Source organism: Gavia stellata, chromosome 3, assembly GCF_030936135.1.
Source record: "Gavia stellata isolate bGavSte3 chromosome 3, bGavSte3.hap2, whole genome shotgun sequence".
Classification (NCBI taxonomy): domain Eukaryota; kingdom Metazoa; phylum Chordata; class Aves; order Gaviiformes; family Gaviidae; genus Gavia; species Gavia stellata.
Genome location: NC_082596.1, coordinates 82,718,548 through 82,744,438, shown reverse-complemented (window position 1 = coordinate 82,744,438; position 25,891 = coordinate 82,718,548). Strand labels below are relative to the sequence as shown.

General features: G+C 42.2%; 2 protein-coding genes across 2 annotated transcripts in view; both read left to right on the top strand.

Moving 5' to 3' along the window:
* RETREG1 (reticulophagy regulator 1) overlaps positions 1-4,603 on the top strand; it is a 69,116-nt gene extending 64,513 nt beyond the window's left edge. Inside the window, exon 10 of the mRNA XM_059815492.1 lies at positions 1,289-4,603. Within this exon, the coding sequence (XP_059671475.1) occupies positions 1,289-1,800 (512 nt within the window). The 3' untranslated portion in view covers positions 1,801-4,603. The remainder of the gene's footprint in view (positions 1-1,288) is intronic.
* Positions 4,604-6,037: 1,434 nt separating this feature from the next.
* On the top strand, positions 6,038-15,375 carry ZNF622 (zinc finger protein 622). The gene is made up of 7 exons (XM_059815406.1): positions 6,038-6,105; positions 8,338-8,946; positions 10,818-11,072; positions 11,784-11,946; positions 12,755-12,867; positions 13,826-13,969; positions 14,583-15,375. Exons 2-7 carry the CDS (start codon positions 8,340-8,342, stop codon positions 14,708-14,710), a joined length of 1,410 nt encoding a protein of 469 aa, XP_059671389.1. The 5' UTR covers positions 6,038-6,105; positions 8,338-8,339; the 3' UTR covers positions 14,711-15,375.
* Positions 15,376-25,891: the final 10,516 nt, after the last annotated feature.

The following is a 25,891-nucleotide window of genomic DNA, read 5'->3' as shown; positions in this document are numbered from 1 at the left end:
CCATCCCGTCATCCAAGTCATTAATAAAAACATTGAACAGTGTTGGCTTCAGTACCTTTGAGAGATACAGCTAATAACTGGCCTCCAGTTGGACCTTGTATCACCAATCACAGGCCAATTTTCCATCCACTTTACAGTGCACTTACCCAGTTCGCTCACCAATTTGGCTGTAAGGATAAGGTGGGAAGGCCTTGCTAAGTGAAAAATAAACAACATCCACTCTTCTCTCCTACGGAGCATTTCAGCAAATGGGACATACACACAAATGCAAGACCAGCTGGGATGCATCCAGGGACTGGCTCATCTCCTATCAAAGCTCTGTGCATTTGAGCCACCACTCTGCATACAGCACAACCCTTCCTCCTCACCTTCCCAGCCTGTTTTTCCTAAAGAAAATGGAGAAAATGACGTATCAGACATTTTTAGGATTCGTTTCCTTAGCTCTTATGTATGCTTCTATTGCTTGTTTTCTTAGAAAGTAAGTTCAAACCGATTATTTTTTACCTTCTCATGAAAATACTAGATCAAAGTATTCCCTTATGCTCATTTAGGCCTCTTCCACAGCCCATGTATTCTACAGTATGTTTTAACACATTTCTAATAACAAATATTGTGCCATTAATGCAGCCATTAAAATCTAATATTTTATTTGTTTATGTTCTGCTTTTTAGCCTCTTGAAAAAATGAAACAATCCCGGTCATCTGTAGAGTTTCCATTTTTTGTTTCCTATTTAACACAAGCATTGGCCAAGAAAGGAAAAAGTTATAAATTAAGCCTTTACATTGGTGTCATATCTCTATTTAAACACATAAACATTCTTTTTTTTATTCTACAAGTGTATTAAAAGCTTGTAATACATTCATACATGCTTAGATATTTGTAATTTATATATATGGTGAAGAAAAAGAGTTTAGAGACCTGTTGTTGCATTATAAATTTTAGGACTTCATGTGGTTGGTGTATTTAGAACTGGCTGTCCTAAAGATTTGCATGGGTTGTTTCATATACAGCTAGTATACCATTCAAAAAAGGTGTTTTTCTCAAATAACTTTCTGAGTTAGGTTGATACCAGGTGATTTGTGGTACTAGATTTACAACTTCAAAACCATTTCATTTCAGATGTCACACAAAGCACGTCTGCATTAAGACTTCAGAAGACTACTAGACTATGGATTAGTAAACGTATTCATAGGAGCACTTACTAATTGCGTTTTTACATTTGGCTGCTTTTTTTCTGAAGCCTTTTGTGTTTGCTAACACTGTTTCCTTCTGTTAATCCTCGAATAGATTTTGACCGACCTAGTGATCATGAAGAAGCTTTCGCTAGAGATCTGTCAGAATTTCCTTCTTTAGAAAATGGTGCCGGAACAAATGATGATGATGACTCAAGCATCGGTATGCCCATCCAGCAGAAACAAAAAAAAGAACAAACCTATTTCAAGGTGGATCATGCTTCCAGACAGAGTAAAGAGAGACCGTCCACTGCAGGGCTTTCCTTGCCTTTGACCAGTGACCAAACCTTTAATTTAATGAGTGGAATTGCTGGGGATGTCATCGCAGCTGCGGTGTCTGCTGCCATCAAAGACCAGTTGCAGTCTGCACAGCAAGCTCCCTCACATGCAGTGCCCAGTTTGAGCGAGGAGACAGACACAGAGGAAGCTGATGATTTTGAACTGCTTGACCAGTCTGAGCTTGAGCAAATTGAGAAAGAATTGGGACTTTCACAAGGCCAAGAAGCAGAATCCCAGGAAAAGAAAAAATCTTCAGGCTTCCTTTCAAATCTGCTTGGAAGTCATTAACCCAGAAATTGCAGCTGGTGACATAGAAGAAATTAAACATAAAACACACAAAAAAATCAAATGCAAAAAAAAAAAGGAAAATTCTGAGCTGTAAGCTTTAACTATCCCTTTAGATGTGTTGTAATAATTTCCCTTATGCAGAGTGAATTAAATGGATAAATATCAGCTGATACTGATAGTTTAATGTTTCTGGTAGTTATACCTCAGTGTAATAGCATGGAAATGAATTATCTATCCACTGTTCGGTTGCAGATGAGTGTTGGAGGTCAGTTGTTCAAAAGACTTGGGGGAGGGGTTTGTTTTATCTTTTTGCCAACCATGTATTTTGGGGTCCTGAGCCAGATTTTCAAGGTCGGCAGTTTATTTACTCTTGGTTGCCAACCGTGGAATACAATTAATGATTCACACAGCGAGGGTAAGTTATCAGAGGACTGCAATGAGATTAACTAAATCTCACCTCCTTCAATCATACTGAAAACTATGAATCCCTGCAGTTAGCATTATGTATCTACTGTATATGAAACACATTAACCAGCACAGCTCTAGTTTAAATATGTGTGCAACACTATCAAAGAACTTGATTTCATACTTAAAACCTTTGAATTATTTTGGATATGGTGATGCATTTCCAAGTTTTTTGCTGTTTTAGGCTTGTAGAGTTGTAAAGTGGCATGCTATTTGACTGACCACCTGCTGTGTTCCTTGACAGAGTCTGGTCCTTGGCAGTATTGCCCTTGTAAAGTCAGCCAACACATTTTTATATTTAAGAGTTAATATCATGTAAACTGAACAACCTTTTGGGAGGAGGTGAGGGTAGTTATTGTTCGGAATAGAGGTTAGAGTTAAAAAAAAAAAAAAAAAGGTTTTTTTAGGTGCCACTTCCTTAATTCAAGATTCTGTGGGTTTTGTTTTGTTTTTTTTTTCCCCAGGACAGCTGCCATCACTTGCAACAAAAGTTGTGTTGCAAGCCGAATCTTTTAAGATATTTAAAAGTATTCAGTGAGGTCATTTGCTATAGAAGACACTCTGAATTTTCTTCTTGGCATGTCGTTTAAAATGAACAAAAAAGAACTTGTTTAAATTATTTGCCAGTTTAAACTCCACACATGCTCAGTGAGTGGCATGGGATCTTAAGCAGGTAACTTGGTTGACTTTTTCTAGGGCTTTTTTGTTCACCTGTGATGGAATTGAATTGTAATACCAAGCAATAGTAATCAAAGAAATAGGAAGAAGTAAAGCTAGTTTTTTTACTGTGATGTAAACGTTAGCAAAGTTGAGGGACCATGTCAGCTGCTAGTACTACTCAAGTGATTTTCCATTTGCTGGCATTTGAAGAGGTGAATGCTGTCATCTAGGACCCTCAAAAAGTACAGCAACAGATTATAAAAATCTTCCACTAACATACATGTGTAGGTAAACCTGTGTTTAAAGTTAACTCCATTTTAATTTGTTTTTCTTTCTGAGATGAAAACATGGGCAGATGGCCAAAAAGAGTGTAGTAAAAGGAAAGATGCTGAGAATTTTTGACACTAGCTTTATCATTGCTTGTGCTTTTGTGTCAGTAGTGCATATTGACTGTGTTTGCTGTCCTTTACCAGTAAAAAAATAAGCCTGTGCCTTCATTATCAAATCCATTACAAAGTAAGTGGATGCTGGATATAGATCCCACAAGATGCAGCTTTTGAAATGATAACATCTTAACATTAGAAGCGAGTTTCTGGAAACGATTAAAAAAACATGGCCACATCACTTCCACAGCGTTGGTTGTTAAGTTTCCTTTTTAGCTTCCCCCAGCCTGTCCTTCCCATTTGAAAAAATAAAAGAAGCTTTTGCTGGGAAATGAGTCAGTTTAAAGGCCATTTAAATTTCTCAGATGAGTTAAAAGCCTTGTTTCCTTGCTGCATGTTTAGGACAATCTGTATAGTTAGAAGAGTACAACTTCCAAGTTGCTGATGAAGCTTTGTAGGACACCCAGACAACTGTGTGCTTCCTTGTACAGGAGCACTGGTGCCAGGAGGGGAAACTGGCTACAGGACTAGGAGAGGTGGGAGGGAGCCACCCTTCACAGGCTTTTCTGGAGCAGATTGATGGGAGGGACTAGCTGGCTGTCAATGGTGGCATTATAACAGTGTGCACTTTATTGTTGCTTTATGAAGAATACTTGTGGTTATAAAAGTACGTAACGCAGGGCAGTCTTCTAGAACAATAGATTAGATCATGAAGGAAAAGCAGTTGGAGGAGTTTCTCGGACTTTTTGTAAATGATCCATTTTCTGGTTTCAAGATAGAAAAATAGATTGATTTTTCTCCAGTACAAGTATCTTTTTTTTTTTTTCCAGAAAGAAAAACAAAGCAAAACTTGAACGAGCAAATCATTGAAGTTTAGGGGCATAATCGCTTATTTGAGTGTCTTTAGAATTTTATTTTTCTGTTCTCGTGGTAGTCAGTTATGTTCAAGCCCCTAAATACTGTGTAATGGGAAGGAGGTAGTTCTGTAACATTTAATATTCCTCCTTAGGTAGTGGAAAGATGCTTAGTTTTCTGCAGGAAATTACCTCTTCCCTCCCAAACAACTGCACGTAAGAAACACTTTGCTCGGACATGATACATTCCACTGCCAGCAGTTTGACAGCAGAACACAAAGAAAACATTTCTCTCCTTGGTGAGATCACTTCCACACTGCCTTCAGTTGGAAATCCCTCAAGAAACCTTCATTTGGCTGTATTCTAGCAGCAGCCACAAAGTAGCAGTTACTTAAAAAATCCTGTCAGAATGGTCCACAGCATCTTTCCTACTGAGCACTGGTCATCACCTTCCCATCTTCCAAAACTGAGTACATGGACAGGAAGAAAGGCAAGCGAGCATGAGGTACCACATAGCTTTGTTCCATGCATTTGTTCCATGGAAAGCCTGCTTGCTGCAATTTCCAGTCAAAAGGCAATACAATCAGTGTAGAGGGCGTAGATGGACAGTGGACATGTGAGCAGGGGCCCGTGGGGTAACACATCGTGCTGTGGCGTCAGTTCTGTCTGCGTTATCTGGTGTGTTCTTACCTGGTCGTAAATGGAGGATGCCGTGTATTTTTGCAGTAGCGTGGTTAAAGTGCTCAACCTCCCTCGCCTTGCAGTGGCTTCTTCACCCATCCCCGCCGGAAGAAAACGACGCGTCTTAGGACACGATCTGTGGGATGCAGTTCAGCTCTTCATACTCAGAAAATTTCCCCTTGCGTGAGTACCTCTGAGTGACAGACGGAGTGATGGCCATTTGATCGGTGGCCTTACGTGTGTCAAATCCAGCGTAAAAGCAACTATTTTCAGCAGCAGACAGGGCTTTTATGTGTATGTACTACGCTTCTACTTACCATTCTTCAGTTTGTTTGTGAGAAAAAAAAATATTCTACGCAGAGGAGGGGAAATAATTTTAACCCAAAGTAATAGGATCTGAAGAAATAGTCGTTTTACTTGTGTTTTGTTCATTTTGCACTTCTTCCAGACTGTTTAAGCCTTCTGAACAAATTCCCTGTAGTCCCCATGTCTGTTCTCAGCACACGAGCAGCGTAACAGTCTGTAAACATCGCCTATGTGGGTAACCAGAAACTGGAAAATTACAAAACGTCATTATTTAAAATATTTTGCAGCACTTTACCTAGCCTGATTACTATTTTGTAAACATGGAATTATTATATTGATTGTTTGTAAAACCATTTAATAAATATGTGTTAGTTTTTATCTTTCATCGTATCCAATTGTATATTTGTTCCCAACATAGGGAAAAAACCCCACCGCACCACGAACCCCCTCAGCGGGGTTTCTGCCGCTCCCTTGTTTATTCCCGCCCTCAGCCCGACGCTGATGTTGGCTCCCGGCCGCAGACCGGACCGCGTTAAGCTGTTTCTCCCAGAGGCGGACCCCGGACCGCCCGCCCCGAAGGAGCGGCGGTTTTCAGGCGGGCGGAGGGCGCAGAGCGGAGCGGAGCCCCCGCTCCCGCCTCGCTCTGCGGCCCAGACCGCCGTGGGCGCTCTCGGAGCGGCGCAGGCGCGGGGGGGGGGGGGGGGGGGGGGGGGGGGGGCGGAGGCCCCGCCTCCCTCAGGCCGCCTCGCGGGCAGGGCAGGGCAGGGAGCGCTGCGGGGCCTCCGCGGCTGCAGGGGGCGGGAGCAGCGGTGCCGCCGGGCGGGGCGGGCCCTCTGCCGGAAGGGGGCGGCCCGCCCTTCCTGCTTGGCGCTGCGAGGCGACTTCCTGCTCGCGCCGCGCGCTCCACGGGCACCGGCACGGAGGCGGGGAGGGACCTCTCACCCCACGGGCGGCAGGTGCGTGTCCCGTGGGTTCTGCCAGCGGGGAGGGGGGCTCCCGCGTGGCGCGGAGGGTGGCGGTCGGGCCGGGGCGGCCCTGCTCGGCCCTGCTCCGCCGGGGGGTAGCGGAGAGGACGAGGCCCGGCCCGGCCCCGAGCCTCGACGGGTGGGCCGCGCGGCCTGGGGGTGTCGGCTGCTCTGCCTTAGGGCAGAGCCTCCCCGTGAGTCCGCTCTGAATCACGTCTGGTGGCGGCCCGGTGGCTCGCGGCTTCCGTCTGTGCCCCGTCTTGCGTTTTCTTTTATTGTGTTTTATTTCCTGGATTTAAGTAGTGCTGTCACTTCGGGCGTCCGTATAATAAACACTTGCCTTCAGTTAGGCCTTCCTCTGTGTGTGTTAGTCTTATGGACACCGGCTCAATTGAAATTCAAGTAAAAGTAGCTGAAATCAGGCGTAATAAAGACTCTGCGGGGAGAATGAGATCTGTCTCGAAGGACTTGGCAGTGCCTTGGGCTGAAGGCTTGTGAGTGCCTCAAGTTTTGTTTTCCTGAGCCCCATGCAGGAGAAAATTCAGTGCTTTAGTTTTGTGGGTTAAAGTGGTGGGGGAAAGCGCACCTGGGTAATGGGAAGTGCTGGCGTAACTACGTGGGATTCCATAGCTGCTTTTTCTGCTTTATGCAGCTTGAATTGTAGGTGTTATTTCTCTCCTTAGTAGTCAGATATGAAGGTTTATGGTTCTAGATCTTCTCAGTTACATACCTCTTTCTCTATTCTGTTTTTTTGGGTTTCTTTAATTCCACAGGGTAATCTAACCTATAGCTACTGACTAGCTGTAATAGACCGTATCAAACTGTTGTGTCCCTGAGGTTTCTGCAAGGAGTTTGTGATTTAACAGCAAACGTGATTCTGCATCAGTTGGTTTATGGCAGTAAAACACCTGCTTGGGCTAGGATAGAGTTAGGGAGCTCTGCAGGTGGGAGGGAAGTGCTTCAGAGAGCAGTTGGGATCCCTCGAAGGGCAGAGAATATGTTTTCCTCTGAAACAAAAGGCATCTGTTACACTGAATGGATGTTTACAGTATTTCAAATAAAATAGCATGGCCCTTATTTTCTGTTACTGTATTTTCTGTCACTGTAGGAGTATGGACAGAGCAAGCGGTAAATTAGGAGTCCAGTTCTTCCAGGGAACTAGCGTTTCAGAAAGTACCTTCCAACTCCCTGAGTATTTGTGGGTTTCACTGCTGGTCCTCTCTGTTGGTACCTTCTGGGAGGGGCTGCTGTTCCTCTACCTGTTTTCAGACCCCTTCCTCTTGACATACTGTTTCTTTTTTTCCCCAGATTAAACCGTAGTTTTTAGAAATGGGTTAAAAATGGGGGTGGCTTTAGTGATCTCCAGTTAGAACATGCTTTTTACTCTTTGCTTTTGGGGTGTTCAAGAGATTCCATCAACTTTGTTTAAAAAGGTTAAGTTTCAGTAAGCTCTAAAAAGGAAGAAAATGCGTGGCTTTGGAAAGGACAACATTAGTTACAGGTCACTGTACAGGTCACACATTTGTCCTGTGGCAGCCCCAGTAATGCAGCTCAGCCAGGTGGTGGGCAGTGGAGGAAGACCAGAGGTAGCAGCGGTTTCAAGCACTAGATCAAGGCACGACTGACTGCATCTCCAGATTAACAGTTCTGTGGGATGAAGTGCTGTCGACAGTAAGCACACTGCTCCAAAATAACTGAGAAGTTTTTATTTTAAGATGTGGCAACTTTTTTCTGTTTGATAAGGCTGTGGAAAATTGCAAATAGGTGTGAAAGTAGATTTTCCCTTTTTACCCTTATTTTGGAGCAATTGTTAGTCTCCTCAAAAACCTATGGTGGCAGAACATGAGCTTGATAAGAACCTCTAGTTTCTGATCTTCATTAAAAAGCGCAGAGCTTTTGAAGCACTCCTTATAGGGTTGGGAACCCTCTTGTTCTTTCTGAGCCCTGACAAGCACAGTGGGTGCTGGGCTGAGAGCTGGGATGCTCTGGTGCTGCTGTGGTACAAGTAATCTCTGATAACTGTATCAGAGTCTTGTATTTTTTTGCTCCTTCTAGTACATAACATGCTGTTTGCTAATGCTGGTGTTTAATAAATTTAATTCTGTACAAGAACTGTATCTCTCATGCCGCCTTACATGGGTGCTGTCAGGATGTTGTGTTTGGGATTTTTTGTGGCTGTTACTTTGCCTTTATTAGTATGATTATTTTTTCCCCACTTTGTAGTAATGGCAACCTACACTTGTATCACTTGCCGTGTGGCTTTCAAGGATGCTGACATTCAGCGTGCCCATTACAAAACTGACTGGCATAGGTACAACCTGAAGCGTAAGGTTGCTGACATGCCTCCTGTCACTGCTGAGAATTTCCAAGAGAGAGTCCTAGCCCAGAGAGCAGTAGCAGAGGAGCAGAATAAAATCACTGCCACTTACTGCACAGTTTGCAGCAAGAGGTTCTCCACCTTCAACGCCTATGAGAATCACCTGAAGTCCAAGAAGCACCTAGAGTTGGAGAAGAAAGCTGTTCAAGCTGTCAGCAAGAAGGTGAAAACATTAAATGAAAAGAACCTGGAAAAGGGGCTGGCCCCGGAGAGTGTAAACAAAGATGAAATGAACACAGCTATTCAGCAAGCCATCAGAGCTCAGCCGTCTTCCTCTCCAAAGAAGATGCCTTTACCTCCTAGTAATGCAAGCAGCTCTCCAGTTTCTACGGGAAGCACCAGCTTATCACAGAGTAGAGAGCGATCAGAAAAACCTCCACGGCTACAGTGGTTTGAACGGCAAGCAAAGAAGCTGGCCAAACAGCAAGCAGAGGAAGAAGAGGATATGGAAGAAGGTAAGGCAATAAACATACTGACAAGAGGTAGCTTGGGGTAAGCTGTGTAGTTGTTGGTTTTATGGTAAAGCCTCCTTCTGTTTCTGTAGTAGTACAGCATTTTCCATCACAAAAGGTCTTCCTGTTGATTAAATTTTCAGCTTAACAAAGGAGTTAAGCTTGGCCTGTGCTTGCAGTCAAGGACTCTGCGCAGCTGGCAGTTCAGACACTAACAAGGTACTAATGCGTATGAAAGTTGAATATAAACAGTTACTAATATGAGCACTATTTCCCACGTAAAATTCCAGGGTAAGTTTCCTTTAAGGAATGCTAACATAAAAGGTTACCCTAAAACTACTTCTGAAAAATAGATGAACAGAAATCCAATCATGATCATTTGCTGTTGTCCCATCAATCACTTTACTGATCTGTTGAAGGGAGTTGGGAGTGGGATTGGTTTTGTTTTTCTCTGACCATCAAGACCAGAGGAGAAAGTTTGCTCCTTAGCCTGACACTGTATGGCATAGCTTCTCAGCATGTTAGCATCTATGTTAAAATCGGTTTAAGAGTTGCCACACCAACTGTCTGTTCCTGCTGCTTCACTCTCACCGCTTGTGTGGATACAGCTCTTTGTTGGAGGTCAGCCTGGAAAGTGGGCAACTGAAAAGATCAGAGCTTCAGAATTCCCAGAAAAGGGTTATTTTTAACATGGATGTTTTCAGTGCTGTAGTTCACAGTGCAGCTCCAAACGCATCTATTAGAGCAGTTGAGTGGGGTGATTAAACTGCAGCAAGGGGACAGGTATGAATGGAGTGGGACCCTACTATGCCAGCTTCATTACTGAAACCATTGTGTCATGTTATTACATCTGTTACAGCAGTTTTGTGCTGGTGAAATTTCAGTTGCAATTCAGGGAATCTGTTCTACAGAAGGAGAAACTTACACCTCTGAACGTGGATCTTAACATCTAAAGAAGGAGCCATCTTGCACCTGTTTTGTATTAATGCGTTAGTCATAAATTATAATGCTAAAATCTCAGTAGGTTTCTGAATGTTAATTTTCCTTTTAAGTGTTTGTCCAGGAACATTTCCTACCAGTCCTGTTAATTCAGTGTCAGGCTTTTAAAATCATTAAACTATATCCTCTAGCAAACATCTCTAATTAGCAGCCTACAACACTGGGGAGTACTGTGTTCCCTGTTCTCAAACACTATGTGTGCATGGCAGTTGGAAGGGGACCAGTAGGAACAGAGTACTGGGAAATGCTCACTGCCCCAGATCTGAACTCTTTAAAAAAGATTTCTAGACCCCTCTAGCAGTATAATCAGATCACTGGTTCATCCGTCCATTAATGAGCTCTGCAGTAATCTTGCAAATGTATAAAATTGTTAGTATATCTTGGTATATGCTAACATATAATGTAGCATTGTATACCTGTAACAGCTGGCTTTGTTCTTCTCTGTTGTTAAAGATATATGTGTGAACAGCAGTGTGTTTTCCCTCACTGCTGGAAATGAATATTTTCATGATTCTGACAGACTTACATCGTTTTTAATGAGGCACACATGTGTTCTTGTGCTGTGGTGAACTAAATTTAAGGCTTTGAAATAGCAATAAAGCGTTAATAGTTGAGAAAATAGAGGGGAAAAAAATATCGGATCTGCCAACTTTTTTATGAGCAGACTTGAGCTTTGCAGTGCATCTTACAAAGAAATGTTTTACTGGCAATGGTATATTCTTGCACCTGGAAGTACCTGTGTGGCACTTAGCTGTAAGAATAGAAAATGCTGTATTTTCCATGATAACCTTTTCTAACTTAATTGGGACTTTGTTTTACTTGGGAGAATAATCATGTAAATAAATTTTTTTCCTTTTTTAAACTTCTGTTAAAAGACTGGGAAGATGTGGATTCTGATGAAGACATTGGCTCTGAAGAAGAGATGGAAAGTGTGGGAGAAGAAGAGGAGGACCAGGCAGAAGCTGAAAGCACTCCTGCTGTTGGGGCCATACCAGTCACAGACTGCTTGTTCTGTCCCCACCATTCAAGATCTCTGACAAAAAATGTGGCACATATGACGAAAGCTCACAGTTTCTTCATTCCGGACATAGAGTACCTTGTGGATCTCAGAGGACTTATCAAGTACCTGGGTATGCCTGTAAATCTCTGATTTTTTCATCAGGACAATTATATACTGTTACTGCTTATTTTTCACTTGGATATTATTTTAAATGTGTTTGGTTTCTTTTGTGTAAAATCTGAGTGCTGTTTAGTTCAGTATTTTGATCATAGAGAGGACCACAGTCTTTCCCGGGAGACTGAGAGAAAACCTCACTAAGCAAACATGTGGTCATGTACCCTGTAGGTGTCATGTAGTTTTCTAATGTTGAGAAGGTTGTTCAGCTAACATGAAATTTAGGACAAAACTCTATTGCTAAAATGTGCATATGAACTGTCTTATCCTGCTAATGAGTCATAAGTATTTGCCTCATTGGTTTACAATACTTGTGAGAGAGCTAAACGCTAGAGAAAATGTATCTTCCTTGAAGTCTACAAAAAACGACGAGAATAAAATAATTTTGGGGTATCAGATAGAAAACTATATTGAAAGTATGAAGTTTGTTATTGAGCATACATAATGATCCATACCTTGTTGTATGAATTCTTTAAATGCGCAGACTTGTCCTTGATGGAGCCATATGGTCAGGGCATAGGAACAGCAGGGCTTTTCTGGAAATGAAGAGCTCAAGGCTCTTCCTCAGTCCGTCTGCCTTCAAGCTGGGAAGCCTACATCACAAAACGTTAATTTTTGACTAGGGAGGCTCTATTCAGACCAATAGAAGCGTCAATGTTTTCTGCAGGAGAGAAAGTTGGTGTTGGGAAAATCTGCATCTGGTGCAATGAAAAGGGAAAATCCTTCTACTCTACAGAAGCTGTACAGGCTCACATGAATGATAAAAGCCACTGCAAACTCTTCACAGATGGAGATGCTGCCCTGGAATTTGCAGACTTCTATGATTTTAGGTGAGGATGCTTTTCTTTGAGTGAAGCACAGGTGGGGACAGTCAGAAGGATGATTGAACATTACATCAGAAGCTATTATTAATTCTTAACATTTATTCCTGTTTCTGGTTCTGATGCTTATTTTGTGTAGCTGGTTCACCACTTTTCCAGGTAAGCTTAACAACATGACTGGTTCTCCTCTCCTGTGACCACTAATACCAGTCCTACATGAAAATATATTTTGAATTCTATTTTGTATCTTTGCTGTTACTGAGTTCAGAATTCAGTGCACCAACAAATATCATAAAAGAACATAACTGTCTCTTCCATTACCTTTTAGGCAGACTGTGGGCTTAATACCTACTGTGGATTTTTTTTTTAAGTAGCTGGAGTTAAACAACAGGACTGCTGTGATTTAGAGGCTTCTTGTTGAACTTCCTGTAACTTGTCCTAAGCTGTGTTCGTTTTGGTCAGAAATACCTCCTATTATGGTGACGGGTCGATTTAGTGGAGCTTCTTGGAGCACTCGTTCAGTAGCTGTGCAGAGATGGTGGGCCACATGGTGGTGGCTTTTCACCATAAATTGCTGTTAAGAGTGCAGCAGCAGAACCGTGGTGGGTTATAGAACCAGATGGAGGGAGGGTGGTCCTTGTCTTCAGCCTCTGTTCAGGGCAGGGTGCTACTGGGAAGAACTCTCAAACCAAGGTAGGTGAAACGTGACAATGATTATGGCTTGCTGTAGCTGTGCACGGCAGTTCTTTTGTGTAATGGGTCTGGATAGCTGTGGCTGCTCACCATGTATAAACTATGTGCTGCTACTCTTCCACAGGAGCAGTTACCCTGATCACAAGGATGGGGAAGACACGGAGGTGCCTGGAGAGCGCCCAGCAGAGAGGGAGTTGGATTATGATGATGACACTATGGAGCTGATCCTTCCTTCAGGTAGGCATAGGATTTGTGTTACGATGTACTTACTCTGCATTTCTTATAGCTGCAGCTGTCACCTGAAGCATAGGTCATTGTGGTAAGTTTTTTCGTTTGGGAAGGGACAAAGTAATTTTACGTTTAAGTGTCTTTGGGGTTTTGTCCTCACCTTCCATTATTTTCACTACCAAGCCTAAAGACCTGTCTGTTGTTTTATAGAAAATGCTTACTTAAGTGGTTGAACAAACCGGGAGCTCTTACTTGTTGTTTTCTAAATTCAGCTTCTTCAGCATTAATGTGTAAGTGGACTGAGGCAGGGGATTCCTCTGCCCACTTTACATTTTCATTAACATGTGACTCATTGGTATACTCGAGGAGTTTCCATATCTTGTTTTAGTGCAACTCGGAGAGGCTATAACTTAGGTTATCTACTGCAGTGTTTTAGCAGAGAGGCAGCTGGTAGCTAATTTAATAAACTAGTTCAGTGAAATTGATTTATTTAAACAACCTTACTCTTGACTTGTGTAGCATTTGACACTCTTGCTTGCATTTTTTTGTTTCATTTTTTTTTTGTATGAGGGGACCCCAACCCTTTCATTCTGAAAAGTGCTGCCAACTCTGTGGTTACAGAAGATTTCCTGAATGCCAGCAAGTTATTTCCCTGGTTACTTGAAATAGCATTGCCTCTCTGCTCATTCCCTAATTAAACTGTTCTTCTCTGATAACTGCCTGTTTGTTAGCTGAGCTAAGGCCCTCTTGAACAACAGCACTCTGTTTTTTGGGTTTTTTTCTTCAAGGTAGAGTGCAGTACAGCAGCTCTTACAGGAATTACATTGAGTTTGTAAGAGTCTTAAAGTTTTTAAGGTTCTGGGCCTTTTAAAAGCATGTCTCAGCATAGGTATTTTCCACAGTTTTCACAGTATGCTTTCAGAAGCTGCTTTGTTACGCATAGTAAGATATCGCCTCCTCTGAACAGGTGCAAGAGTGGGTCATCGTTCTTTAATGAGATATTACAAGCAACGGTTTGGTCTGTCAAGAACAGTGGCTGTTGCGAAAAATAAGAAAGCAGTGGGTCGGGTGCTGCAGCAGTACAGAGCTTTGGGCTGGACAAGTCAGACAGGTAAGTGACAATGTGAGGTTTTTGCAGAGGAGGAGATTCTAGGATGTCATCGTTACATTTAAATAGGTTGAACTTGTTTCACATTTGTGGGGTTTTGTGGAGCAGTTTGTCTTCCACTCAGTTCCTTTTCGTTCTTGACATCCAAGCGGAGTAAGTTATAGGAAGTTGTTTGTGTCTAAAATCCATTGCAGCTTCTGTGCAAGCCCTTCAGTTCATTAGCATGCATGTTTGTGATACTTGGTGACTTCCTAAGATTTGTTGGTTTCTAGGGTAATAATCCTTTCTCTGCTATTTAATATGTAACAGAAACCATCCTTTGACAGTTGGAATACTTTTTCAGTTGGGGAGCAGTGATCTATATCCACTTTTGAAATAAAAAAAAAAAATCACACGCTGGAATGCAAAATGACCTTGTCCCTTAATCACAGTCATGGGTATTCATAGAAGGAACTGTCCTGTCCCAAGAGAAAAGTGAAAAGAAGTGTGCCAGGATGAGAAGGAAAACATACAGCTAACTGCTGAATTAAATGGACAGATTAGCTGGTTTGCATATAAGTAGTAAGTAATCTTACAAACATTTATCCCTCTTTCTCTTTCTCCTCTCTCCCTGAAGGGGCAGTCTTTGCTCAGCAGCGTGATATGCAGTACCTGCAGAGGATGAAGTCAAAGTGGATGCTCAAGACAGGAATGAGTAACAATGCTACAAAGCAGATGCATTTCCGGGTGCAAGTCAGATTTTGAGTTCCCAAGAGAGCTGCATACAACTGGTTTTGGGAAGGGGGATTTAATAATTTCTGGCTCAAGAATTCTGTTAACGAAATGGACTTGGTACCTATCAAACGGGGATGTGTATTGTATGCTGGCATGCCTTCCTGTCTGTGAGAAGAGGAGCAGGGAGCTTGTCTTTTCTAGTGAAATGATGGTTGGCCTAACTTAAAAAAATAAAATACCTTAAAAGGAATATGTGGCAAAGTAGTCATGGCTATGAATAAAGATGCATGCATAGTCTTGCTGCCCATCTTTGTGCAGTCCATTTCTGTGGGGCAGTTGACATTGTCATTTGTCTGAATATCTTCAGTTTCCAGTTCTGCAAAATGGTCGAGGCCAAGAGATGATCCTAGATCTAAGAACCTGAGATGGAGTGTATTGAAGGTGTTCACTTGTGGTGCCAGATGTAAGTTAACTGGGTGTTTTGGACTTTTAGCTGGCACTATTGAGCTGAAAATTTGAGAGCAGTGATTCTGGGAAGGTTAAGTGATAATTGTTTGAAAAAGTGCACTGATGCAAAATGTAACTCTGGGATTAATATTGTCCTCTGAAGTTGACTGTACTTGCTTAATGCTCCAGCTCAGGGCTGGATTAATAATATACAGTGCAGTTGTTTTATGTTGAATTTAATGAATTTTTGTTACCTAAAAATTTCTCAAAATTACCGTAACATTTAGATGAATGTCAATCAAAATTTATGATTATCTGTTAAAGATTTCCTAATTAAAACTCTGAAGGTACTATTGATGTCAGCTTTTGTTGTTTCCATTGAGTACTAGATGTTTCGTATGATCTTGCTGAAGGAAAGTGACACAAGACATGTATTGGCTAGAGTGGAGGCATGCTCTCCCACTTAGGCAGGTGAATTGTTACAGGCAGGTGTAGAGAAAACTTCCTTGTTAAAGAGCTGAGGCAGCAGTGCTAGTGTTGGTCCTGGTGTTGTAGATGTTAAAATCTTCAATGACCCTACCAGCTCTTCTGACCATCATGTAAGGAGGTGGGCAATTACACACAAGGTGTAGGCTAGCTCACGAAGTCCCAGGCTATAGCATGCTGGACACTGTGAGCGTATGCCACGGGAAAATTGCTATTTGTTTGCCTTTCTCTTCATTGTGAAGGCAGCTGCAGCTGGTTACAGTCAAGTTGCACTTCTGTGTTTTAGGATTACTCTGGATTCCCTAGCAGTGGCTTTCATCAGCATGATTTTAATACAAGTTTTCTTCCTCTCCTGTGAATGGTGTGTGCATAATATCACTGGGAATGGTAGGGGGACACTTTGTCAATTAACACTGTATTTAGACCTCTTAAAATAGTGTACTAAAGTCTCCCTAAGAAGTAAGTTCAGAAGAAGTAGTACTGTTGGCATATCAGCACTTCAAAAGGAGTGGGATATTTACATGACTCTTAGAAAAGTGATCATTTCACAGTGGAGGTATGTGTTGTGTATTCTTGCGTGGATTTGTCTGTGGTGTTTTGCTTTTCTGGGTTTTTTTATTTGTTCGGGTTTTTTTTTTTTTTAGTTAGTTCTGCTGCCTTGGAAATTTTTTGCTGTTCCTGCTTTTACTGAGAAGACAGAACTTGATCAGTAATGCAGGCTATAGATTTGACACAGTATTCTAAATCAAGTGACTAATACCTTAAAAAGGTACAGATTAGAGTGAAGGGAAAACTGAAGCAGAGAGAATTTTAAAGAAAGGCTGTGTTCTCATCCAAAATCTTAAACTAAAATTGGGTTGGTGAATGAGTACCTCCTTTTTCTTGGCAAGGCAGAGTTACTGCCATTGTGTACGCATAGCTGTATCTAGCTCACACTTGAATTATTCTAGAGGGTTTGCTCTGGGTTATTAGGCTTTACTCTCAAAGTTAGAAGTAAGAGATCTAGTCTCAGCTATGTGACTCAAGCTGTGTGAGTCTTAAGACACCATATCCTTTATTACACTTGTAACCTGGCCCAACTTGCAATTATGGTATGGCTTTCTAGCACTGAGGGTGTATCTTACTTGTATTTGTCAAGCCTCAGCTTCTGGCCCTTGGAAACTGCTTATATCTTTTTCTTTGAAGTTAAAGATTGCTATCAAAGGGTCTTACGCTTACGGACAAGTTAGATTGTCTTTACACATAGAGCAAAATGAAATGTCACAAAAATGTAGAAATAGAAGCGTTAGACTTCTTAACCAGAATATTGACTTGAAGCCTGCTGATCCGGCTTTGAGTACCAGTATTAGCAGTGAGCATCAGAGCAGTATTGAGTCTGTAGCTTTTGCAAAACACTCGTAGAATATCTGAAACTTACATTAAGGACAGGACAATTATCCTGGAAAAGTCTTGGGCATAACCTAGTATAGTTGCTAAAGTCTTAGAGGTAGGTGTTAAGGTAGGTAGGTTAGTCTTGGCAGTGAAGGCAGAAATACAAAGAGATAATTGATCCAATGACAAGTAACTTAGAGTCCGTAATGTTCAGGTTGAAGGTGCATAGAGTTTGCTGCTTTCCTCAGCATGAAAGGGCAACCAAAGGAAACTACTGTTCTCTGTGCAGACTTGCTCAAAAAAGCGTGCTGCTTATGAAAAGATGGGGATTGCCTGAATTTCCTGGACAGTCTAGTTCGGAAATAAAAGCAAGTAAGGAAAAATGAAAATTTGTAGTCATTCGGCAAGTCACAAGGAAGCTGAAGGAGGCAATTTGTGTAGTATACACCTGTGATTCTGTCCTATATGTCTTACTGCAGTTTAATCAGAAGAAAATGGAGGAGACGTATGGAAACCTACTGGTATTTTAAAGGAAGAGTTTTAACTCTAAGCTGAAAATGGGTGCCTTGGAAAACCAGCAGAGGGGATAGGAAAGCTTTTCCCAGAATTGTGTTTACTATGAAAATAAATAAAGTCTAGTAAGAGTACATTCATGTGGAATACTGGTATGGTGAGAAGGCAAAGCTCACCACTAACATGAGTTAAGATTAGCATTAGACTTCTGTGAGATTAATTGCTATTACTATCTTTGTGTAGGTCTGGGGAGAACATTGCTAGCAAAGGGTAGCTAGGAGAAGTATGCAGATTGTCTACAGTATCCAGCAACAGTGCTATAGTCTGCACAGCTTGTAGGTAACTCCAGCTATGTTAAAGCATCTGAGAGTATTTTTATTAAACACACTTCACAGTGTTATAGGTTAGTCTTTTTCTCTCTAGCCTAAAGATGGTATGAAGGATAGCTGAGGGCAGTTTTTTGTTTCCTAAAGGAATTCCAAATGATGATGGTTCCCATCAAGGAGCTATGTTTCCAGCTATGACCTAGCCTGGGAAGAAGCATAGAACAGGTATTCCAGTTTCAGACAAGGCTGGGGTTCTGCCTGCCTGTCCATCCAGTAATAGCTGAATGTTGAAGTGGTCCTGATGCTACATCAGGCATTGCAGAATGAATCAGCAGAATGAAAGAACTGGCAAAGCTGGTAGAGTACATCTGCTGTCTCCTTTTGGAAGTAGTTCTGTTTTGTACACTTAGGTTAGCTAAAAGCAACCCAAGTGGTACTAGAGGGAAAAACACAGACCCATTATCTGGAAGGGAGGGGCTAGGAAAGAGAGAAGCATATGGGATGTAGAGTGGCAGAGACACAGGGAAGTCAGATACGTAAAACATCTTAACAGCTTATTACAATGGAGTTGCAAGTCAACAAGTAAAGTATTTAAAGTGAGCACTCCTTTTAAGAATGCATTATTGATCCCTAATCAGTTTCCATGAGGTAGCGGCCCTGAAATGTAAAGGAGTTGGACCACTGCCCAGGTAACATCTGATGCTTGAGGGGCATCTGAATTAGATTCTTTGCTACAACTTTTAAGAGTTATTTTTGATCTATTACAACTGAAGCATCCTGGGCTAATGGGCTTCATCTGCTCAGTGTTATGACCTGTAATAGATGAGAGGTTAGAGGTAAGCTTTAGGGCACATCTGACTGAAAACTAAAAATATATCTTAAAAACTTTGGATCTTAGTGGCTAATTGCTTTAGTCCAACTGACTACCATACTGCAGCTGGAGAATAGCAGTCACCAGACGATCACCAAATCCTGAATCCTCAGCAGTCAGCAGAGCCTGGATGGACGGCATGACCAACTGATGGTACTTCACGTGTCAGAGCAAGCCAAACCATCTCTTTTCAGGAATCTGACCCAGAGGAAATTTCTGTCGTCTCACCCACTACATCCCAAACTGCCGTGTGTAAGATGCAGCAGCCAGGCATTCAGGAGCCATAGAAGCAGTAACAGGAGACCTGTAGCCAGTTTTGTGTTGAGGATTTCTGCACGTGCCTAGGGTACCAGAGTAAAAACAGAGTAATAAATGGTAGCTGAGCCAGGAAGGGAATCAGAATCACTCTCCTCTAAAAGTAGTCAGCACTTCCCAGTGTAAAGTTATGTGACTCTTCCCAAAAGCAAAAAAGGATCATTAAACAGGTTTTTAAATAATGACATTACCAAACAAACATTTGTGCCTTTGTATAGTTCTCTGATGCAAGAAAAAGGGTTGTCTAACATTCAGATATGTTTTCTATCATTCATTACACTTGTGTTGGAGTCTTATTTGCTTCCCACTTTATTGGGTTTATTTTTTCAACTTTATCTTTGCCAAGAATTTACAGTGGTAAATTCCATAGCTTTGGGTATGGAAGTAAGAGGTTTGCTCCTCCTGCATCATGTGTTAATAGACAAAAGTGAACGTGTACCAGGACTCAGAAGAAGTGCATATACACATCATCAGAGGACCTCATATCTTAACATTCCTTTCTTAAAGGATCTTCAGGAAACAGGTCTGGGTAGGAATTACTGACAATCAGTAACCTGAATAACAGAATTAGCAGCAGCAAATGCTATTGGTTAAACAGGGGAAAAAAAGAAAATCTTTATTTATGAGCTGTAGAGGCCACAAAGAGTAACCTAATGTTTTACAAAATGAAATTTGTAGCAAGATACATTTCTCCTTGGAACACTTCATTCTTTATTCTGCCAGCTCAATGAGAACTCTTTTTTTATTTAATAATTAAAACATGCCTGGAAGATCCAGCTAGAAGCTTACAAAACTTAAGTGGCTCAGTAAATAGTCATCAGACCAACAGAAGTTGCATTTCTACAACACATGAGTAAACCAAGCACCTCAGACACTAAGAAGAGTGCTGCAGGCTAGGCTTAGCACTCAGCTTTGGGGCCATTTTCCATCAAGCAGGGAAGGAAGAAGCATTCCTGAGCATACACCCTGTGGCACATCTGCTGCAGTGCTCCCCAGGGGATTTCCGCCTTTGCAGCACACACAGGTGCTGCCCCAAATACCAGCTGAGGCCCGAGTGCAGTATCCTTACCTTGGTTTCATCTGTTTGAGTTTCTTTTAAGCTGGAAAAGAGGGTACGCTTGTAAACCTCAAGGCCACTTTGCCTTATGTTGCTCCACCTCAGCCAAATCCCACAACATAAAAACAATTTCACATTTCCTATCCCTGACAATGCCTGTTAATGATTTGGCAAGGTTTATACAGTCTTCTATATATATGTTGGCTTCTTTTTTTTTTTCTGGCTTGGCTAGCTTTCCACCCTTAAATTTCCAGTCTTGACAGACATGAAAGCAGTCTGGCTTTCCTGGGCAAGATCTGCCTTTGGTCTCGCACAATTCTGGTACACTAACCACCACTAATGCCTTAGTAGGTAGGGCAACTCTGTGTTTGCTTACAACATATGCACTAGAAATCTTGATAAAATATTCACGGAAGTGTTCCAAAATCCTGATATTTTCTGACATCTCTCGTAGGTGCTGTCATACCTACCTTCCTTGATTGCATTCAATAATGGTATTTCAATAAATTCTGCCCTTCAAGCTGCCATGTTTTAACTAAACTGTGCTAATGAAGTGCATGCTTTCAAAATACAGCAGATGAAGAATTTTTTTCAAGGTTTTTTTTTTTCCCCCCACTAAATGTTAAGCAATACCAACTGAAATTAAACTTAATTAACTTAAATTAAACTTAAACTGGCCATAGACCAAGGATAAACCTGGGCTGTTATTCAAATTATATATGTCAAATTGATCCCACATCCAAATGCCTGATAAATGGTATCATCTTTCTTCATCTTTAATACAAACCACTTACCAGCTGCATCTGCTTTCCTGTCAGTAGAAGGTTCGTTGTCCCACAGAGAAGGGAAAAGTGATCTGTATGGTGCAGACCTCTGTCCGTCATCCTTGAATGCTTGAGACATTGGCCAACTGGTGTTGGTAGAAGCCCCATAGTTCATTGTACGGCCTATTTTTGTTTGCTTACTTGTCTGCTTAGCTCAGCCGTGCCTGCTGTAGCTACCTGAGAGAGCATGTTACACTGAAGTTTGTCCTCAACTCTTCCAACACCTGAGTTACCATGGTTCTTCCTGCAATGCAGTTCCTGACAGAAAAACAGCATTTTATAGGAGAGGGGAGGAGCAGTACAATCATGGCTTAGTCCTGCAGCCATTTACAGAGCACAAAGAGAGGATTAGGTGGCTCAGCTGAGGCCCCACAGTTCTCTAGCAAGGAGCTACCGAGAACTAATCAACAGGATCTAATGCAACATCTCACCTTGTCCCAGGGTCTGGGCAGCTATCTGCAGTTGTAATCTGAAGCAGAGTCCTCTCCTGAGAGCAGGTGCTTTTCAGATAACTGACTAGAACTGATTTGAATGTGTAAGTGCTTGCAGGAGGGTGTCTACTTCTTAATTAATAGGCCAGCTGTTCAAATTCTTTGTACTAGGTAGTTAAATATAGAAATCAGCCAGATGCCTTTGAAGTTTTATTTTAAACAACTCGGCCTTTTGGCCCCATGAATCATCCATTTTTTTCTGTACTGTGGCGTGGCTCCAATAAGTGATTCCAGTGCAGCCATTAAGAATAGCTGAGGTACTTCGGGCAGGATTACAGCCAAAGCTGTACGTGCATACGTAAGTTACTCAGGTTGTGTATACAGGAAATTAGTGCCAGAAACTGCAGTCAGCCCACCTCAAATGTTTATCATGTCTCAATAGCAAGATCACCTGGACTTAGGAGGTCACCAAGCAGACCAAGCATTGAATAGTTTGGAAATCCACCTGTTCTTACTGATGGTTAGATGCCCTTGCACTGTGCACTTGTTTTGCTGCTGCCTGTATTGCCTTGTTTCTTCAGCATCTCAAGCTCCCAGAACTCAGTAGAGTAGCCCAAAATCTATGCTTTGTTCCTTGACACCAGCCGTGTTAAGAGATCAAACTCCAAGTAAAGTAAAAGAAGCCCCTTGATAACTAGCAAACAACCAAAGGAAATCTAATAGCAAAATAACTTTTAATATGTTTTTCTTCCTGCAGTTTGTGTCAGCAGGAGCAGATCACAGCTCACGTTCTCGCATGCCCACTTAAGTGAGGCATTCCAGCATGCAGGCTCTTGAACTTCCAAGCCATTTATATGCCTGTCTGTGACAGCTGCAGCTATTAAGAGCAAAACATTCAAGCAGAGAGAATAAATAAATCCCCTGTTATTCTATATAATATTTTACTGGCTCATTGATTGTAAGGACATAATCCCGTTCTGACTGGCTAGGTTGTTTGATGTCCAGTGGCAAGTACAAGAAGTCACCATGCCTAGGACTGAAGGTCACACAAATGCATTAAATCATGTGTCAGGAGCATTCAGCTTAACTGTGCCCCACCTGCCCGCATGGTCAGTAGTTTTTATGAATAATTTTCCCATAGGTGTCTCAAATCTTCACACAAAAAAAAATTTCATAAGAAGACTAAAAAGCAATGGTTGCCTTGATGTATTTGATCAGATCCCGCTCTGTGTTTTTGTCTAAAAGCAACATTAAAAGAGAAGTTTATGGGCTTTCCTCCCTCATTTGCATTCCATTCTTGATAAGACCTTGCACCTTTAGTATAATCTTTGCTTCTTACGGCTTTGTTGTGTACCAGTTACATTTGGGATGCTCCTGAGGTCTGCATGACCAAGGCATTCATTCCTCTTGGCTACTATCTCAAAGTGAATCTCTTGAGAATATTCTCAGGAATACACACATCTTTATCTTCCCTGTTTTAATTCATTAGTTGCCTAACAGCACCTCTCAAGGTTATCAGAGCAAAGAATGAAATCTGCAGCACAGCTTAAAGGGTTTGGAGGAAAAGAAAAATGTAGTATGGTAAGAGGAAGAGATTTTGTGCAGTCCAAGACCCCTGCATACTGAATGTGTAAAGGTTTGCAGCCTGCAGGAATAGAGTTCCAGTGGATCTTTAGAGAATTATATTTACATACTAGTTACTTAGTGTTCTAAAAGTCCATTGAAGAAGCAGGTGAGCTATTCCTATAAACTAACCAAATGCTTCAGGAAAATATGTACTGTAGCCACTTCAGCATTGTCCAACTATGGAACTGGTGCCTGGTTCTCAAGCAGATGCTAATTTATTTGATTTAGTACCCTTTTTAACTTCTCTGCTTTTCTTATTTCTTAATCATCATATACACAGGGCTTTTGCTTTTTTTCTCTGTATTGTGCTACGACTAGCTGTTTTATGGAGCCATTGAAGACTAGAGTGGAATTCCTTCATTAATATATCAGCGTCAATTTATGAATTAATATCCAGAAGGTTTCAAAAGACTGTCTTCCTCCTTGGCCAAGGTGATGATATTGCAAAAAGCCTCAGCATTCTTGCACATCTGTTCATCTTCCTATCTGACATGCCCCAGCTGGAGTACAGCTACATATCAAGGTTACAGCAAGAAAGAGGTAAATGTATCCAGACAGAAGGAAAAGGAAATCTTGCAGTAGGGACCAAGGTCTCTTCTACAGCTTAGAGGGCCACACAGTGCTGGGCATGTTCTCCCCAAAAGGTTAGCTTTTTGGAAGGGCTCTGACTGCAGCTGATCTTTGAGGTTGGCATAACATAATTTGTATTATTTACAAACACGATTTTAGTTGCTCAGTACCTTTGGTTAACATGGGACATGCTATCACCTGATTGCTTTCCTCTTCCTGCTGTCTGTTGTCTGCATAAGTTCTGTATTTAGAGACTCTGAAATACAGAGAAACCCTGCTGATTCAGTTGTCAGATCAGTCCCTTGCGTAGCAATCTCTAAGCTTACCACTAACAATGTCTCCTAGCCATTTAATTATGGAAGATGCTCATCTTTGCAAGGACCCAGTACATTCAGAATGGCTTCAAGAGGGGCAAAATATTGCTTGCTTCTTATGTGTTTAAGTACAGTGCCTCACCTGGAGACAGAACTTGTTTTCTTACATCCAAAAACTTGTTACAGTTTTGCCCAGAACTGTAAAACTTCAGAGATAGCTCACCAGCCTCACAGAAAACACCAGCTTCTGTCCGCAGCCAACAGCAAACACACAAACTGCCTTGAAGTCAAATATAGCCCACAATAGGGACAAGAGGACAGGGCAGACTATTACTCTTTGTGATACAGTGAACTGTAGTACAGCTATTAAAAAGCAAAAATGTTTCTGTCACAGGGATAAGTTGTCTCCAGAAGTCAGCTACCACAAATTGAACTGCAGCCAGCTGACTGGAAGCAGCTCAGTCCAGCTTATCGGGAGTGGAAGAGCTTCTGTGCTGTACCTTGACAGCTTTCACCAAAATCCAGCTACCATCACAGCCCGTTATGCTGCAGAGTGTCTGCGTGAGAGGAAAAATACTCTCTTCTGCAGCCCTCGGGAAAACCTGATGCACCCCGTGGAGCTAAGGGGCTCATAGAAAATCCACCTCTGCTTCCAACCCAGGCGTGTGCATTGCACACGCAGTGGCAGAATCCAGTGGAGGCTGCTGCCTAGTGCTGGATCTCTTGGGTCTCAGTTCTTTGTGCTGAAAGCAGAAAGTAAAAGATCTGACTTTCCTGAACCTATGCTCGAAAACAACACTGAGTCGTGAGCAAACGTTTTGATAAGTGAAAATTTTCCCTGAGAGCCCTGAGGTAAGCAGGTAAAAAGAGGGAATGGGGCAAAACATGCAAAGACCCATGGCTGGAAAAAATCAAGTCTGTGCACTGTGGTAAAGACCACCTCACCTTTATTCATCCAAGGTGATTGCATTTCTGCCTAGCAGAGAGACGCGGCCAGGACTTCAGGCCAGTCACACTGCCTGTTTCAGCTGACATGTTGATCTTACTCTGGACGCAGAAGTGCTCGACTGAGAGACCAAACTATTTGCCACTGTAACAGAAAACCGATCTTCAGTAAGTACTATCAAGATGGGTGCGTCAGAAAACATGGACACCAGTGGTGATGCCAGTCCGGCAAACGATGCTGGCAGGACTCTTGAGGATAGAGTCTGCCTCTGCTCTCTCCACTCTCACTAGGCTGTTTGCCCTGGAACTGCTTCCAGCTTGCCCTCGCACAGATGATGAACCGGGAAGATGGTATGCAGCGGCAAGTGGATGAAGAGTTTCACATTAGTTAGGAGCAGCCTTGTTACGTTTCCCTGAGTGGGTACTTCGTGCAAGCTGAATGCTTCTAATGTTAGCTCAGGCACCATATGGGTGGGAAGTGTTGAGGCTTCCTGCACAGAGCTGGAGGAACGTGCTTTAGGCGGCTCGTGCGCTCCCTCTAGCACCCGCTCTGCGGGACCCTTCGCAGCCGTGCAGCTGCGCTCTCCGTTCCTGCCTCCCCTGCTCTCCTCCTAGATTCAGGCATAGTGTCTCCATCTGCCCCACGCCACTTCTGCTCCTACAGCCTGTCCACAACCACATTTAGGCTCTCGCTGAGTGTCAAGCCCCTAGGATTTTCAGCCAAGAGAAAAAAAGAGTTAGCCTTTTCATTCCAGGCAGAGCTGTGTGCAAGGTTGGAGGAATAACAAACTGGACCTGATGGTCCAAATCCAGTAGTCATAAACCCTGTGTAACCTTAAAGGAAGTGATAGCCTCTCTGTCCAGCACACCTTTCCCAGCCTCCCAGCTGAACTGCAACAGCTTTTACATTTGTTGCCTGCTCACAAATGCCCTTTTTATCTCCTTTCGGTACTGTCATCTTGTATGATTAAATAGGAGTCAACAGTGTCACTGTATGGGATCTAGATAACTCAGTAGTATAGCATATGCTGATTCACCTAGGCTTGCTTTTTATTTGGCTTCTAAATGCAGAAGCCCAGCTCATCAGCACACAGAGCTTTATTAACAATATTCAT